Genomic DNA, 19,347 nt, shown 5'->3' with positions numbered 1-19,347 from the left:
ATTCTGTTAGTGATGCTTGGATTCGATTACATGGATATAAAATTATGAGATCCGGATAAAAGAGGAGAGAAATTAAATAAACTTATAATACTTGCAAATATTTGAACAGTATTTTGACGCTTTATTGTAAATCTTAATGAGCATTTTATATGGAAAAGATGGCAAACAGATGGCAGAAGACATTGTAAATGAAATCGGGGAAGAAACGTTGCTTCAATAGCCCGCTCACAAGCCTATCAATTCTTCGATGTGAATAGTAATATGAGGCACCATAATGTCAGAGAAGGCCTCTTCAGCGTCATGGGAAATTTTGCATGGGTTACGTAACAACAATGGAGGAAAATGCCAACAGTGTTACGAAGGGCTGACCTCAGTGAGTGGGTACTTGATAACTGTGTTCGAGCTGACTTCAATACGCTCTACTCTATGTAGATTTGGAAAATCTTATGTTAAATGAACCCGTAGGGTTTAATATGTGAATGACACTTAACATAAAAGAACCGCTCTCAACGTTTTAGATTCAAAAACACTAGAATCCATACAAATTCGTATTGGACAGGGGGAACAAGTTTTTAAAGACAAACACTACATACACCAAACCTACAAAACGAAGACTAACACACAAGCAAGTGTAGTAAATATTTATAGACACACCCAAAAACCTTCACATAAAAACAAACTTTTTGAAAAGGAAATGGCATTTTGTTTGGGAAAATACACACACATACACACAAAAACTCTTATGGCAAAAGTATGGGTCTCCTTCTAAAGATCTCGTTGGGTCTGAAAAGGATCATTTTTTCCTGCAAGGCCGAATGCGACCAAATAATACCCACACCCTGGTTTATTTAATTTATCATGTGGCAGGAAATCCGAGCCTCCTTCCACGTGCAATAAAGTGTGCACACCACACGTCTTAATTACTATATCAGGCCACTGAAGGGAGGGAGAGGGGGCACGGAAAGTCCCTCCCAATACTCAGATACCTCCAATATCCATGGGGGAATTTCGCCTTCTTTAGACCAAAACTAAAATGTATCCTCTTGCCGGAATTTGGAAAGTTGCAGTCTTAGAGTCAGACTGTCCAACACGCCGCTTTATATGCGAGAAGCACGGACATGAAACAAAACATCCTCCACACAAACTACATACCACATACAAGACCCTAATATGGAAAATATGTATTCCGCTAACCTCAAAGAAACTCTCTCAACATTTTACATACAAACACAGTATACTACAAAAACCAAGCACACTATACCCTGACATACAAGCACACACTAGAAAAGGGAAGGCATTTTGTTGTTGGGGAAGAACAAAAAAGACAAACACATACATACACATATAAAACACTTACTATCACAAAAGCATGGATAGGAAGTGTTTATAGGCACACTATTATACCCTTACATACAAACACATTTTTGAGAAGGAAAGGATTTATTGTTAGAGATAAAAGACACACAAACATACAAACATAAGTACATACAAAGTATTTTGGGCAAATTGACGGTCTCTTTCCTGGAGATCTGTGAAGCCATGAAAAGGGTTCTTTTGTTTTGGAAATTCCTCTCTTAACGTCTGGGAGGACGGCCTCGTGTCGCTGTAAAACACCCCCTCCCCCCCCCCTTTTGTAAAGGGTGAGGGTTGATTGGCGGATTGTACCTTGGTTCACGTTATCTAAGAGATGATCACCCTCGGTGTTATTGCCCTGATCGAGTAAACTTATAGATAGAATAAATAGAGATCTGAGCAGATATATAAAATAGAGTGACTCGAGCCCCCGTACACAGAAAATCAAAATCTAATCAATTACATAAACAATGGTGATAATACAATACATTAGGAAGATACACTTCTTTTTGGAATAATCTTTCACATCCGATACATTGGACAAATGTTTTACGAGACAAGTTCGTCCAAATTGACTCTCGTAGTCCCCTGTACCTTTAAACACGCCCCTGTTCAGCGCAACCAATTAGGATGAAATATATTTACCGCCTTTTATCTAGGCGCCAAAATTGGGCGTCAACGTGACCAATGTCTTCGAATAACTGTTCCTAGAAATTTTCAAGTTTAACGATCCCACTATGAAACTGAAGTTAGCCGTATCCCTAACAGTCCGTCTGGCGGTTAAGTAAACGAATGCTTAATTTAAAAATCACTTCTACTACCGACCAGACATATTTAATCACTGCAGTATAGCGATTTAACAAGCGCCTGTCCCCATCAATCTAATTAATTGTTCTCTGGCCCAAACTAATGTGTTTTTCTTAGGGCGACAGAAGTTTGCCACTTCACAGTCGCTGTTGGCGTTTCCACTAGATAAGACCTGCTTCTTCTGAAGAAGGAGAATTTCTTTGTGTCTTCCCTACAGCCTACAACGCTTCACTCTTGCTGCTGAAGTCTCTGCTGTTTGATTTGTCTAGATCCTTTCATCCACTTTTCTCTATCCTCCTTTATTATTTTACTAATGATCTTTTCTATTATTTCTTGCGCTACTTGTAACATCCCCGCGTTCTCTTGTTCCTCTGGCTTCTCGAACAGGTTCTTCCCGATTCAGTGGGTGCCAATATATGTGAGCCTCATTCAACTTACCAGTCTTTGCAGTCATGTTTTCTTTTTGAGGAGTCAACGATGAGTGGCCGGACTTACGTACTGAATTTTGATTTCGCAAATAAAGGCATGTGCGACTAGTTACTGTCTACAAAATGGGATTCTTATTTGCTGGTGTGTGTGGGTGTGTGTGGGTGTGTGGGTGGATTCAGAGCCACACACCCCACACCCGTTTACACATACAAAGTATACTTTTCAATTTCGTCGGATTCCGGGACAACTAAGCCCCACGGGACATAAGTTGAGTGGGAATTGTACCACACACATGCTGATCGTGATAAAGTCTGTATCACCTTAAGACTCTCGGTGGTGATTAATACCCCACTCAAGACGCTACTGGTTGGCCTGGTGTCAAGATAATATGACTATGTGGGACATGGTGCCACATGACTGCGGCATGAAACCCCGGTGCTACGTTAAAATCCAAACACACATGCATGTCCAAAGTCAACGATTTGGTGACAAAAGGTCATCGATTCTTCCAATGACAAACGTAGACCCTGGGGTTGTTGGCGCAAATGAGATGTCTACATGTAGAGCACTTTTTGTTGTCAACCTTGCACCATGCGATGTTGTTCGTTGTACGTACGACTGACAAAGGTTCGCTGACAAGAAGAACAAGGAATTCGTCTTTGCCTTCGGGAATGCGGGGTTTAGAGGCTAAACCATCCCTGCATAATTCTCCGCATTGAATGTACTGCTCTCGACTGTTAAATCCTTAGTCACATTTCCTGCAGTGATAAGAGCATCTGGGAAATCCGGTGATGGTAATGGCGTCGAAATGTTCCTTGTAATTATAAACGTGAATGTACTTTTTGTCTGGGAAATCGGGTCATTGAAACACAAGAGGTCCGCTAACAATTTGATGATACATTATCAAAGACGTCTTGAACCTGGTGCATTTCAGGAACGGCACAGGCAGGTTCTCTCGATATATCTGCCTGCTGTAACAGGAGTTCTGTGCCTTTTCTTTGTTTGGGTCGGTCCGATTGTCAGTCTCTTGTCCCTTCTGCGGTGTCGTTCTTATCAGTATACATGCCTCCCACGACAATTATTAGGGCTATACTCATCTCGTCTTGGTCGTTGTTAATGTGAAAAATGCTGAGTTTGGTGCTGAGAATGCCGTCCACAAATAACGCTTTACTGCATCCTCTTCCTTTCGGACGGGAAACGTGGGTCATGTAAAGTGTAGCTTTTCCATTGGTGATGTGAAACTCGTCGTTCGATTGCTGCTCCTTCCTTCTTTCTCTTCTCTTCTTCTCGTTTTCTTCTTTCCTCCTCTGGCTGTGGTTGCATCAAAAAGACTTTTCTACTTCTTTCTGCTGTTGTAAAAATGTCTCCAATTCTTCCTTTCTGTATCAATCTAGAATTCTCTACCTATGGTAAGGAGGGAGAAGTCGGGGAAGGCTGTGGTGTCAGTAACAATTCTTGCGAAAGGAAATCCCGTAAATCCCAATTGAAATTATTCACTTCTGTAAGCTGGACCACGGTTTTAGTAGCCACAGCAGGTGCATCTAAATACATCGTCTTCGTAGTTTCAGCCATACTCAAAGTATTTCTCATAGATTCACTGCGTACGAACACTAACACACCTATATACTACACGCGTCATCACGCCTTGCTCTCTTTTAATTGGAAGAGAGACTTCGCGCTCTGACTGAATTTTGTAACGCGGCCTTGGATTGGGGAAACATGTCAACCCGTTCAGATTGGACCTTAGACTATAAATGTCAGCAACTCGTCTCATAGTTTCACTTTTTCTTACGCTTAAGATTTATATAATGCTGAACATTGGAGATTCAAAACTGTATACCATGTTAGCAAGCGTGTAGGTATCGACGCTTATTTCGGGGATGCTGTTCAAACTGAAGTATCTGGTGAATGTGAAATCATAATGTGCTATCACCAAGTTGACGAACTGATATTTGGAAAAGAATGATTTATGTGGAGAGGCAAGGCTGTCAGAATATAATCTTGCCGTACGGTCCCGCCGTGAGCCGAAGTTTGAAGAAGAGAAGAAGATTGATGAGATGCGATGTATAATAACTCGCTTTGGTTAATAAACCCCAACGGCCATTTTCAGGGCCCTTCCCATGCCTCGAAATGACCCACTTTCAATCTTGCCAAAAATGCCTCTTCTTGTCTCTGTGTTGTGTCTTTGTGTATTTGTATATATTTATGTTTTCAACTCTTGACTGCCCATCTTCATAAACCTGTTTGTCCCTCAAGTGTCATTCTCATGTTAAATTCCTCTTTCCTCTTATACCCGGATAGGACCTCCCCTATTAAATTTTCCTCGTCGCTCAAGAGACTCTCCCCTGTTAAATTCACCTTGATGCTGAAGTGCACCTCTCATGTTACATTTCCCTTGACGCTCGATTGCCCCTTCTCACGCTCAAGTAGCATTCCCATGTTAAACCTACGGGTTAATTTAACATAGGATTTTCCATATCTACCTAGAGCAGAGCGTATTGAGGTCAATTCGAACACTGTTACTAAGTCCCCGCTCCATTGAGGTCAGCCTAATTCAACACTGTTGCCATTTTCCCTAGTGAAATGACGTCACTCATGTTAAATTTCCCTTAACGTTGTAGAGTCCTTTCCGACGCTATGGTGCCCCATTTTACTACCGACATGTAACTATAGTGCAATAGTAATTTTTGTCACTGATCTAGATTGAAGTCTTCTACCCCACATAACTATGCTCCTGCACGAGGACTGTTGGTAACGTTCGCGGTTTACAATCGCAGTTTTGTGCGTGGGTTCGCATGCGTGTTGCCCTGATGTGAGGACAAAGTTATTGGGTGGGGGTGGATGAGAAGCTTTAACTTCGATCAGTATCAAATATCTAAAATCGCTAGATACTACTTGTGTGACTTCTCTAACCACAACAACAGTTACATCCTCAAGTGAACAAGCACGTTACGGGAATTTTCAAAGATAAGCTATTTGATGTGCTAGTATGAAGTTCAAGGTCAAAGATAAGGTAAACGGTATACAAATGAGAGAATAATGTAGGTCAAGGTCAAAGACAAATTATCGGTATACATGTACTAATGAGAAAGTTCTGTGGGTAAAGATATGTTAGCCGGTGTACCACTACTACTACTACTACTAATAATAATAATAATAATGAGGACTTTGTACAGAGCCTAATCTTTCGAAGCTCTAAGCGCTTTACAACATTAAACAACACCTATAACATAAAAGACATATAATGATATTATTACAACAACAACAACAACAACAAAAACACCATAATAATAAAAAACATTATAAAAAAACACTCTGAAAATATTTAAGGTAGGGAACATTATTAGGTCTTTAACTTTGTTCTTGCGGTCGAAATAAGTGAGTTTTAAGAGCACTCTTGAATGGGATCACTGTGTCTTTGTGTCTAAGTTCAGTTGACAATTCATTCCACGTTGCTGGGCCCTGGTATGCAAAAGGACGTTGTCCATATGACTCCGTTTTTGTAGTGGGAATAAAGAGGAGCGTAAGTATCTTGATGGTGTGTACACTTGGGTGAGGTCGGATAGGTATGTTGGACTGGAGTCCGTCAGTGAAACGTAGCACAGATAACAAATTTTGTGTTTGATCCTGGATCGAATGGATAGTCAGTGTAGGGTACAGAGCAGCAGGGAGGTGTGCTCTGATCGTGGTACTCTAAGTATGATCCGAGCAGCTGTGGTTTGAACTTTTTGAAGTTTCTGAAGTAGATATTGAGGTGAACTAGACAGAATTAAGTTACAATAGTCCGGTCTTGAAAGTACAAATGAACATACAAGTGTTTAGTGGCATCAACTGAAAAAGATATTTGCGAATGGAACTGATGCGTCTCAGCTCAATATATGCAGCCTTGTATGTGTTCATGACATGGTGGTGTAACGTGAGAGTACTGTCCAGAGTGACACCTAGGTTTCATACTAACTGTGTGAATTCAATGTTGGTGTTACTGATATTTATTGTTTGAGGTAAAGGATGTGGCTGAGAAAGTCTTTGTGTTGTAATCAGAATGGCCTCAGCTTTATCATCATTCATCTGCAACTTGTTACATGTCATCCATGATTTCACATCAGAAATGAACCTCTCTACACCTTGGATGGTAGCATCAACTTCAGTTGAGTGGCTAGATTTGTATATTTGGGTGCCGTCAGCGTACAATTCATGAGACACTGGATAATGATCCATGACACTTGAGAGCGGCTGAGTGTATAGAATGAAGAGAACAGGTCCAAGAACAGAACCCTGTGGAACACCACAACACAGATTAACTGGGCTGGAGTGTATTCCATCTGCAGACACAATTTGTGTCCTGTTGACCAATTAGAACTTGAACCGCAGTAAGGCTGTATCACGAATGTCAAATACATGCTGGAAACGGTGAAGTAATATATCATGGTTTCTTTTGTCAAATGCTGCAGACAGATTAAGGAGGGTAAGGACTGTAATCTTTCCCCATCCAAAGCAGAGAGAATGTCATTAACTACTTTTATAAGAGTAGTTTCAGTAATGTGGCAATGGCGATATGCAGTTTGTACATGGATAAAACGACTGCTTGAATTCATATGAGATACAAGCTGGGATAGAAGAAACTTTTCTCAGATTTTTTATATGAATGGGAGATTAGAAACTGGGCGATAGTTATTTAAATCGTTACGGTTGGATGTTGGTTTCTTCAGCAGAGGCTTTACAATGGCAGTTTTGAAAAATGATGGGAATTTCCCGGATGAGAGGTATTAATAACATCAGTTAGTGAAGGCAATACTGGATCTAAGCACTCAAGCAGCAGTGATGTTGGAATTGGATCAAATTCACATGACTTTGGTGCACTCTTCATCACGATTGTACGTACTAAATCCATAGAGACAGGTTCAAATGCTGATATTGATTGCCGCTGAAATTCTGTATCCCACTGAATGGTGACGACGAATCAACTGAAATTGTGTTGTCAAGCTTATCTCTAATGGTTTATACTTTGTCACGGAAGAAATTTGCTAACATTTCCGGAAGGTCGGCTAGAGAGAAGGTAGCTGGAGGAGGTATGCAAGTTGACAGGTTTGCTTGGATGTCATGCATTAGTTTGGTTCTATTTATCATACGGAGGTTTCTCTTAGTAGCAAATAAAGGTGGAGGGTTAGGGACTCATACGTCAAGATGGCATATAATGCAGCGGTGATATGATGCAAGCTCGTGGGATACCAGGGAGAAACGTAGCAAATTATCAACAGGTGTATGAAGATAAAGTTCTGTGGATAAAAGCAACACTTTATTCATCAATCATTGATTATAATGAAAAGCAAGTTTGGAAAATAATATTTTACAAAATATAGAATACAAAAGAATTTAATATTTGAAAAGCACTTATCTTTCTTTATCGAACAGAGGTAAAATTGCCAGAAAATGAATTGATTCGGATCAGATACGGATCATGAAAATGTTCAATGTAGCATTGTATACCTGTGGACAAACATTCTATCTATTTTTTTTGAGACGGTAACTTAATCTTACGGTGAAATCAATACCTTGAATTGAAAAGGAAACTCTCATCTTCGCAAGCCAAGGTTCCAATATGATAACGCTATCTACACCTTCGCGGATCGAAGAGATATTTTAGTGCTTTGTCCTAGCGATATCTATTGGATTTCATGAGTTGCCTCCCTTAGTAGGTAATGCCATCTCACCAAGCGGAACATTATACATCACCAAAAATAGTGGAGATAATTGACTTCAAAAGGATACTTTGTAAGTTTAACATCGAAAGTATGACTACGTACCAGAGGGAAGCCATTACAGATGTATTTGAGTGAAAGGTGTTTCTACAAACACGGACCGACAGTTGAAAATTGCTTATTTATCAGTCGATTCAAGTTTCCCTTGTCGATCATGTAGAAACAGTGTTCAATATTTGACCAACTTATTTTGATTGGAGGCGGTGGCTTGTCGCCGCATCCAGTGAAATTCACAGACCCGAAGCACATTAATATTTGCTCGATACGCCAAAGTGTAGGTAGGGTTATCATATCGGAACCTTGGCTACCGAAGATGGGAAACTCTGGTCTCATTTAAAGTTTCTTTAAGGTTCTTTTTCTGCATTGTCTATTTGTATTGTATCTGGTATCAAGTGTTTCTTTTGTTAGCTCTCTGAAATATTGTATTATGGAGTTGTACTTATCACTCATACTGATATTTCAAAATAACTACCACTGATAGCTTGCTTGATTACAGGATTTGATTTCTTTGTCACTTTGTTATCAGTTCCACAATTATCAGTTAGAAACAAAATATTAGTAACTCCGCTTTGTCGATCAGGATCACATTATCGTCTTATCCAAGTTGTTGGAGTTTAACATTTGTACCTCTGGACGGTCACATTTGTACCTCTGGACGGGCACATTTGTACCTCTGTGAACATATAAAACGCTACAGCTTTCCATTTTTATCATCAAGTTTTACAGAAGAAAAATCTCACAGACTTCCATCTACCTGACAAGCAGATAAAGTGATTCAAGAACTCTTTTATTTTATACTTACTGGAAATGCCCGCTTTCAATCATCGCATTAGAAACGGTTTCCTCAATATCAAATTTCCTAGTTGAATTAAACGAAAAACTAATTGTCATAAGCCAAAATTAATTGATAATTGTTTAAAAACATGCTTACTCTAGCAGAAGTAGCCATCATCATGTCTTGTATGCTGAATACTTAATTTCAAAGGAGATTTCGATTCACCAGGCAGTTTGATTTTCGATCTAAAAAAAGATATTAAACATTTTATTTCGGGCTGTGAATAATATAGTCTCCAAAATCGGTGTTAATGCAGGGATTTATTCGTATATCACATGATGTTGACGACGATAGGAAATCTCCACATGGTTCAATTTACCAGAGTTAAGAGTTAAGTGGTCTGTATCCGGACATCTGGGATGATCCGTCTGTAGGAACAACAGATATATAACATATACTAATGAACGATAGATATAAACACTCAGTACTTAGGCACACACATTATATATATATATATATATATATATATATATATATATATATATATATATATATATATATATATATATATATATATATATATATATAACGTTTACATTTCGGGTATTTATTCAATTATTCATTAAAATATTATTCATACACTGCAGAGAAAATTAGATATATTTTTATTTCTTATCTATCCACATATTACAATAATAATCTGTTGACGTGTCACAGAGAAAACTAAAATGGAGGCTACAAAACATTGCTTAGATATGCTGTATTGATATGCAATAATACGGTCATTCGTTTCATTGAAAGACTGGATCTGTGTTTTCAAACGGGTTTCGTTTCATTCTCAAAGTATAATTTTCTGCTATTTAGACGCGGTTTTCCAAGTAATCTAAACTCCTTAAACTAATTGGAAGAGGATTATTTTATATTTGGAAATACACACACGCACACACAGACACACACACACAGACACACACAGACACAGAAACGTTTTGAAAATTATTGCTTGTGTAAGGCAGGTACGTCTAATTAAATTAACTGTAAATATTTGTATAAGTACCTATTTACAAAGATTTTCAGACGAAAATTTAGGCGATGATGGTATCTGCAAAATGAATTCCTAAATAATTATTTGCGAATCCTTTAACGCCCAAATTGGTTGTTTGCAAACTGTTAGTACCTCATTTGTGCAAAGCTGTAACAATTTCAGTGCAAACTGTGATTTTTGAAAACATTATATTCTGAATATATTTGGCTCCTGGAGTACATATATAAGTATAAGGTTATATACGTGTAAGTAAATGTAAATATAAGTATATGTAAATTTAAGTATATGTAAATATAAGTATATATGAATATAAGTATATGTGAATATAAGTATATGTAAATATAAGTATATGTAAACATAAGTATATGTAAATATAAGTATATGTAAATATAAGTATATGTAAATTTAAGTATATGTAAATATAAGTATATGTAAATATAAGTATATGTGAATATAAGTATATGTAAATATACGTATATGCAAACATAAGTATATGTGAATATAAGTATATGCAAATATAAGTATATGTAAATTTAAGTATATGTAAATATAAGTATATGTAAATATAAGTATATGTGAATATAAGTATATATGAATATAAGTATATGTGAATATAAGTATATGTAAATATAAGTATATGCAAATATAAGTATATGTAAACATAAGTAAATGTGAATATAAGTATATGTAAATATAAGTATATGTAAACATAAGTATATGTAAATATAAGTATATGTAAATATAAGTATATGTAAATATAAGTAAATGTAAATATAAGTATATGTAAACATAAGTATATGTAAATAGAAGTATATGTAAATATACGTATATGCAAACATAAGTATATGTAAATATAAGTATATGTAAATATAAGTATATGCAAATATAAGTATATTTGTAAAGGTGAATATATGCAATATTAGGTAGTTTCAAAAGACAAAATTTGGTTTGTATGCTAATGAGAAGGTATTCTTTTTGCAGGTTTTAACAGAACGTTAAACACATTAAAATCTGTATCATGTCGGAGAAAAGGGAACTACAAGCCTTTCCTGTGGACACAAAATGAAGCTTTAGCCGTAACACCAATTGCTATTGAAAAATAAGTACATATGCATGAACTCGAATCAACCAATCTAAAAGTGAAAACAAAAAATACTGATCACTATCAAAGCAATACAATGCATTGGTATGAAAAACCTGATCACTGTCAAAGCAATGCCATGCATTCGTATCCTAAGTTTTCTCACTGTCAATATCAATGTAATTGGATTCGTATGGAAAACGTGATCACTGTTATTGCAATATAATGCATACGTATGAAAAGTCTGATTGCAATGTTATGCATAGATAGGAAAAACCTGATCACATTCATTACAATATAATGTATACGTATGAAACACCTGATCACTGTCAAAGCAATGTAATACTCGCATGTGAAAAACCTGATCACTGTAATTGCAATATAATGCATACGTATGGAAAACCTGATCACTGTCACTGCAATATAATGCGTACGTATGAAAGGTCTGATTACTGGCAAAGCATTGTAATGCATTCGTATGAAAAACCTGATCATCGTCAAAGCAATGCAATGCATTCGTATGAAAAGCATAATCACTGCCAAAGCAATGCAATGCATTCGTATGAAAAACCTGATCACTGTCAACGCAATGCAATGCATTCGTATGAAAAACCTGATCACTGTCAACGCAATATAATGCATACGTATGAAAAGTCTGATCACTGTCAACGCAATGCAATGCATTCGTATCCTAAGTTTGCTCACTGTCAATATCAATGCCTGCATATGAAAAACCTGATCACTGTAATTGCAATGTAATGCATACGTGTGGAAAACCTGATCACTGTCACTGCAATATAATGCATACGTATGAAAAGTCTGATCACTGCCAAAGCAATGTAATTCTTTCGTATGAAAAACCTGATCACTGTCAAAGCAATGTAATACATACGTATGAAGAACCTGACCAATGTTACTGCAATATTATGCTTACGTATGAAAAACCTGATCCCTGTCATTGCAATATAATGTATTCTTATGAAACGTCTGAGCACTGTCAAAGCTATGTAATAAATTCGGACGATAAGTCTGCAACAGTAGTAGAAGATGTAGATCAAACATTTTCAAAGAAAGCATGCAATATTAATATAAAAAAAGTATTGTTTGAAACAAAGAACTCTAATTCAGGCCCATTTCCATGATCCGTATTCCATACGGTGGTGGACATTACTAACAAAGAATAGTTCTAGAAACTTGTACGATTCCACTGTTACAGTAATGAACTATTATTCTCTATGGACCACATCGTCCACTGAACACAATGGACACGTTTTATTCAGAGTTTCATAACAATCTGTACAGTAATAGGCATTGCATTGGTCACCGGAACATTTCACCAGACCAATGTCATGGAATCCCCCCTCAGCTGTCTCACAGCTTAGGCATACTTTGTCTTTTTGTGAAAGACATCTTGCAAGACATGGGATTTTGAATGACAGCCACGTTATCAGCTGTAGTTGCTCATTGACACAGTTTTCCTTATAAGATGATTTGATCTTTTGGCGCAAGAATTTCCAAAAACTGATTCGCTTGTGTCGAATTAATTTATGGAGATATTGAGTTCGTGCTTCTTCCTGTCTTGGATAGTAGTAAGCAGTGATTTTTCTGCGAGCTCGTGATGCACATTCCTTCATGAGAACGAAGAGGACGGCAATAAGATAAAGGACTATGTAGACGGGAATGTTCGATGAGTCTGGCATGGAGGGGTGCGGCAGACAATCTGTCAAATTCATTTCACCAATATAGCTCTCATTGATGTTTAATCCCTGAATGAGTTCTCGATAAAATTTGGCAACAAATCCAGTTCCATCGACGTTAAGCTGAAATTTGGAATTGCCCTTGTACTGAATATTGACGTTCCCGTGCCGTTTCAGGAGATCAAGGATATAGTAGAGAAGATAGTCAAATAAAAGTACACTAAGACACAGCAACAAATGCATACCAATCTGAGCCAGGCCAAACTTGCCGTGACCTATTTCCACTAATGTGATACGCCAAGAACTGGTGTCAATGTACAAATTTTTCTCCTTTTTCTTCAGTGGCAATACACAACTCAATCCACAATCTTTTCTTTCTTGATCCAGATCCTTGAAACGTTTGGTAATGTATATGTTGTCATAGGAATCACGTGCCAGATAATTTCGTACATACCAAAAGGATTGCAGAAATAAAAGAATCAATGTCAGGGATAGAACTTTCTCCAGGATTCTTATAAAGTTAACAAAAGCACCAGTTTTAGCTTCTAATTCTTCCTTCACCTCTTTTCGAATGCTTTCTGCGGATTGACTTGAATTAACATCGGCATTAAAGTCTTTGGTTGTGGACAGGTTAACCGTGAAATAATTGACCACAGCGTTCAAGTCTTGTTCAGTTGTGTTCATTGCCTTTCTTAGCTCATCATCTGCAAGTGTTAGGAATTTACAACTATCTTGGAATACCTTCCTTACTTCCCAGCATGCGCCTTTGCATTTGTCCATTAGTCCAAAGACAGATCTATAGGAAAACTAGTTAAGTAAACTGTCATTATGTTACATGTGCTTAAACACTATGTGTATCATTTGAGCAAGCGTCACATCTAAGACATACATGATTCACTGAAAGTGTAATATTTCCATACACTAGTAAAATCTAACTTTAGAACACAATTTTTAAATATAATCGTTACCTTATTTTGAATGTTACATAATAACTCATGCAAGTCTACTCATTAGTTAAGTTCTAAAACTGGTGTACAGTTTGTTAACTATAACATGTATATGATTAAGTTATTATATTGATCTTCTAATATGAAACGCTCTTGCAGAGTCCGATCCGGAAATTAAACTCTGTTAATAAATTGTATTTAAACCAGGTAATAATTCGTAACATTTAAACTACAAAAGCGAACTAAAAACGAGAAATATATTCATGCCAATTAGCTAATATGTTATTAATAAATCGGCTGTGGATTAAAATTGCTCAGATAGAAATAAACGAATAAAATTAGCAACCAACCAAGCTTTCTTCAGATATTTAAATAAATATCCCCATTACCAGCATATAGTACTATGACCATTAAAATTGTATGGTAATATGATCGCTAACAGTGTATAACAATATGACCAATTTCCATTATATGAACTTAGATATATGATTCATTTATAGTACATATTAATATGACCATATACAGTGTTTAGTAAAGTGACCATCGACAGTGTATAGCAATATGACCATTGGCAGAGTATAGAAATATGACCATCGACAGTGTATAGCAATATGACCATTTACAGTGTATAGCAATATGATCGTTGACAGTGTATAGCAATATGACCATTGGCAGAGTTTAGAAATATGACCATCGACAGTGTTTAGCAATATGACCATTTACAGTGTATAGCAATATAATCGTTGACAGAGTATAGTAATATAACCATTGACAGCGCATAGCAATATTACCATTGACAGTGTATAACAACATGACCATTGACAGTGTATATCAATATGACCATTGACAGTGCATAGCAATATGACCATTGACAGTGTATAATTATATGACCATTGACAGTGTATATCAATATGACCATTGACAGTGCATAGCAATATGACCATTAACAATATGTATAATTATATGACCATTGACAGTGTATATCAATATGACCATTGACAGTGCATAGCAATATGACCATTAACAATATGACCATTGATATTATGTAGTAATATGACCATTGATAGTGAATAGTGATATTACCATTGCACGTGTATGATTATATGACTATTGACAGTGTATAGTAATATTACTATTACACGTGTACAATTATATGACGATTGACAGTGTATATCAATATGACCATTGACAGTGCATATCAATATGACCATTGACAGTGGAAAGTAATGTGACCATTTATCAGCATATAGCAATTGTGTCAAAAGACAGAGAAGGGCAAGACAATATAGTATGCATATTCAGTCTGATTGCCAGAAGATCGGACTTGAACAATGCAGAAACAATTTTACCTGTAAGTGTATAATTATATGACCATTGACAGTGTTTAGCAATAGTTTTACAACTAGTTGGACCTGTTACAAATAATACTATTACCAGTTCCAAATAACATAAGTTATGCCAGTTCCACATAACATGCTAAGTTACAAACAACATAAAATGCCCAGTTACAATAGTATACCAAGTCCCAAACAGCATTATGCCCAGTTCAAGTAACAGAATACCTAGTTTCATAGTATAGTATGCCTAAATGCAAGCAGCATCATGATCAGTTACAAAAAACAACATGCTTAGATACAGATAGTATATCCAGTTGCAAATACCATCATGCCCAGAGAAATAACAACATGCCCAGAGAAATAACATCATGCTCAGAGAAATAACATCATGCCCAGAGAAAAAACATCATGCCCAGAGAAATAACATCATGTCCAGAGAAAAAACATCATACCCAGAGAAATAACATCATGTCTGGATACAAAGTGCATACCTGTAACAGATAACATCATGTCCTAGATACAAATTTCATGCTCATTTACAGATAACATCATGCCAAGGTACAGACATCACCATTCCCAGAACAAATACAATGCACAGTTGCCTACTTACAAATAACATTATTCCCAGATCAAAATACATGCCGATTTACAAATAGCATTATGACCAGTTTGCATAAATTTGACACTTACTCTGGATCCGGGATTGTGTCGCATATTGTTAAGCACTTGTCAATAAAAGGTGTTGTATTTTGAGAACAGTTCTGAAATTGAATAACTTTAAATTCATATTGTTATGAAGCTGGTAGTAGTAATTGTAGTAGTAATTATAGTAATAATTGTAATAGTAAATATAGGCTAAGCTAAATATCAGACACGTATTTAAGTAATCTTTTCAAAATTTGAATCGTACACCTGCCATGCACAGAGAAAGGTCTGTGTTCTGCCAACATTTGAAATTAGCTTTCCACTCTTTTGTTTCTACTTTTTCTTTCGGAAAATATCAGATAAAGTGTTGTATTTATTATTAGTAAGAGTTATCTTCAGAAAAGTCATGTTCCAAATGTTGGTAATGTTAGAAACGTTCCGAATAAAGTGTTTCATTTCATAAATGAGATAGCTGTAATTTGATTGGTGATTCTGAAGGTCAACATATATAAGTATTCGTGAGAGGTTTTTAGAGGTGCTACATAAAATGTACAGTCTCTTACAATTGGAACCAAATGTACAGGCACTTACAATTGGTATCAAAAGTACAGACACTTACATTTTGTACCAAATGAACAAGCATTTACAGTTGGTACCAAATGAACAACAGACACTTACAGTTGGTATAAAATGTATTGAACGATAGCACTATCGTGTGAAGTTCTCTTTTCCAACTTATATTTTGTTTACCGTCTTCAAAAATGTCTTTCACTAATCTGTCGAAATTGCTAACAGTTGATAAAAAAGACATGTAATGTCAAACTCCCGATTACCCAGGAGAATGAAAATATTAATCTCACCTTTTCAATGGAATCCACATCATTTTGTATTTTTTTTATTTCTGTATACATTATCGTCAGACCATTCTTGACGGGTAAAATCGCTTTACCCATCTCATCCTGTAACTCTCTGAGGACAATTTTCTGCCTGTCAATGTATTCTGCAGCTTGTACCAATGGCTTTTTCAGTTGCCCCTGAAGGTCTCGTGCCTGATTTAGGGCAAGATCTGCAATACAGGACATACTTATCGCCACCTCCTCCATGTTGTGTTTGATGTTTTGAACAGTATGAGACAGCATAAAGCCAAATATAATGGACAAGATGACCGCACGTCCCTTCCCTGTGAAAAAATTTGGAACTACGAGTGCAACAACACAGCGAAAAAGCATGGACAAGGCTAGACCGACTGATATTAAAACTGTTACAATGGCAACTGTGATACCAGCTTCCAAATCGGAATACCCAAATGAATACCTCAGGACAAGAAATATCAGTCCACCCAGGAAAACACCAGTCATCGCTCCTAATATTGCTTTTGGGGTTCTGTTTTGGTCTTTGTCAGTTAGGAATAGTTTTCTACCTGTCTGGGTCAGAATTTCTTTGCTCGAAGAGAGTTTGCCAAGTAGTTCAGGTGGTTTGTGTCTTGTGTTTTCTTTCTTATTATCTACTGATGGTGTTTCTTCATTGCCATTTCTTTCACTTGATGTATTCTTCCATCTTACCCGTGCAGGTAAAAGAGGTCTTGGTGGAGGCCCTTTCGTGGTATCTCCTGTACTTTCCTTCATTGTGATATCACTAGTTTGTCCTTTAGCACTCTCAAGGACTAATAAGGAGTCACTTTGTGATGAATTTGCTGTGATAAGCTTTGAAGGCAAAGGTTCATATTGTTTCAGGGTCTTGGTTGGCTCAGAGACAGTGCATTGGGTGACATGGGACCCAGGGAATAATCCTACCTTTCCTGTCGACATGTTTTTACCCATATACCAACCATTATCATGTTTCTCTGTATTCATCAAGAGATCACCTCTCTTAAGACTGATATATCCCTCTGCTTCACCTTTGTAATCAAAGGTAGCTTTACACTGGGCCATCTCAACTGAATTCGTCCTTGTTAACTCCTACGAAGATAGTAGAAAGCTCCAGTTAATAAAACTTGGATCCCTTTTGAATTGATGTCACCAGTTTTCTTTGATATCAGATATAATTATACAATCCTTGGGTTGGCTTCTCTTATGATTAATACTTGCCGTAGACTCAGTTTCTTCGTATCACAAACATTCAATACCTGAAAAGAAAAAATATAAACTGAGCGAAGGTTTGAGATCTAGTGGTATAGACCTTCAACCTTGTGCGCGAGTCTGTCAACGTTTACTATTTTCAACGTATCTGCTATAAATAATAATAATTCAGAAGGAAAATAGAAAAATACTTGAATGCATTCTTAAAGAGAACTGACAAACAGGATTTGACCATGTTTGACAAATCATCCTGGCTCAAAGAACTCTCAAGTTTGTACATATTTGATGATTCTCCAATAAATTAACTACTGTTTCTAAAATCAGAGCAAAAATTAAATTACTTTTTACTAAAACGTAAAACGAATTATGTTTTTTACTTATCTGCAAAATGCAATATCGTGTCAAGCTTGTTCAAAATCATACCGATTTGAAATAAAATATGGACACTGTACTTAAAATATTGAAACCTTTAAATGAACTTTTACTAAAATTCGTCTCAAAAGAAGTTTACCATTTAACAGACATCATCCAGACATGAAAGACTTTGAAAAATTTGTAAGTGTGTCAAATATGGCTACCATTACTAGAAAACAATCTTGAGAATATTGCCGAATTTATGAGAAGGCATCCCGAGTGAAGGTCATATTAGTCCGAACAGACGATATCTACCCGTTAATAAATATGGCCTCTGTTATGAAATATAAGAAATTCGCAAACTACGCTTCTCTGGGTTTAACTAAAGTTGGCGGAAAGGTTTTTACCCAGAAGTACTTTCAGAAAAAAGATGCCAATCTGCTATAATGTATGGCCACCATTTGTAGAAATAGAAAAATATTTCAACAACTTTATCTACAAAGACCGCATAACGGAATTTGACCAACGTTCACGGAACGCACCGTATTATAGTGGTTTCTTACCTTTAATGTCTTTATTCTTCTATGTAGAAGTGATTGGATTTAGTCCTTGTGCTGAAGTTTCATGGAACAAAGTTTTATCTAACAAAAGAATTCCCTGTTAACGTGAACTGAAAACATGAAACTATTTATATAAGTTGCCTTTTATAATCGCATCACATTAAACTAAACAACAAGAGACGTAATGCAGCCGAATCTGAATCCGAGTATATCATACTAAATATGGTTATGAGTGAATCATGCCAAATTCAGAGTCAGACTGAATCCGAATGACACCACAGTCAAATTATACCATATTTAATCTAAACAATTGAATTTTCGGCTGCTGTGTCCAAGATCAAAGTCACATGACCTGAAAATGTGGATTTCCATTCTCCATTTTAAAGAAAAGTTTGACTGATCGGATTGTTATCCATCTGACATAAGACCAAGTTAAAACGTTTGGTATGGTACTACCTCAGTTGTGTCATTTCAACTTCTTGT

At 36.5% G+C, this 19,347-nt stretch overlaps 1 protein-coding gene across 1 annotated transcript; it reads right to left on the bottom strand.

Annotated features, from left to right (window-relative positions):
- Positions 1-10,964: 10,964 nt before the first annotated feature.
- Positions 10,965-19,108, bottom strand: LOC149781033 (DC-STAMP domain-containing protein 2-like). The gene is made up of 4 exons (XM_089938167.1): positions 18,868-19,108; positions 16,733-17,997; positions 15,918-15,988; positions 10,965-13,739 (listed from the first exon to the last, which is right to left on the bottom strand). The coding sequence occupies exons 2-4, from the start codon at positions 17,801-17,803 to the stop codon at positions 12,473-12,475; spliced, it is 2,409 nt and encodes an 802-aa protein (XP_089794293.1). The 5' UTR covers positions 17,804-17,997; positions 18,868-19,108; the 3' UTR covers positions 10,965-12,472.
- Positions 19,109-19,347: the final 239 nt, after the last annotated feature.

The sequence above is a fragment of the Sinohyriopsis cumingii genome, chromosome 16 (assembly GCF_028554795.1).
Source record: "Sinohyriopsis cumingii isolate HCF-2022 chromosome 16, ASM2855479v2, whole genome shotgun sequence".
NCBI lineage: Eukaryota > Metazoa > Mollusca > Bivalvia > Unionida > Unionidae > Sinohyriopsis > Sinohyriopsis cumingii.
Note: the sequence above shows the minus strand (reverse complement) of the source record. Positions and strands in the feature narration are given on the sequence as shown.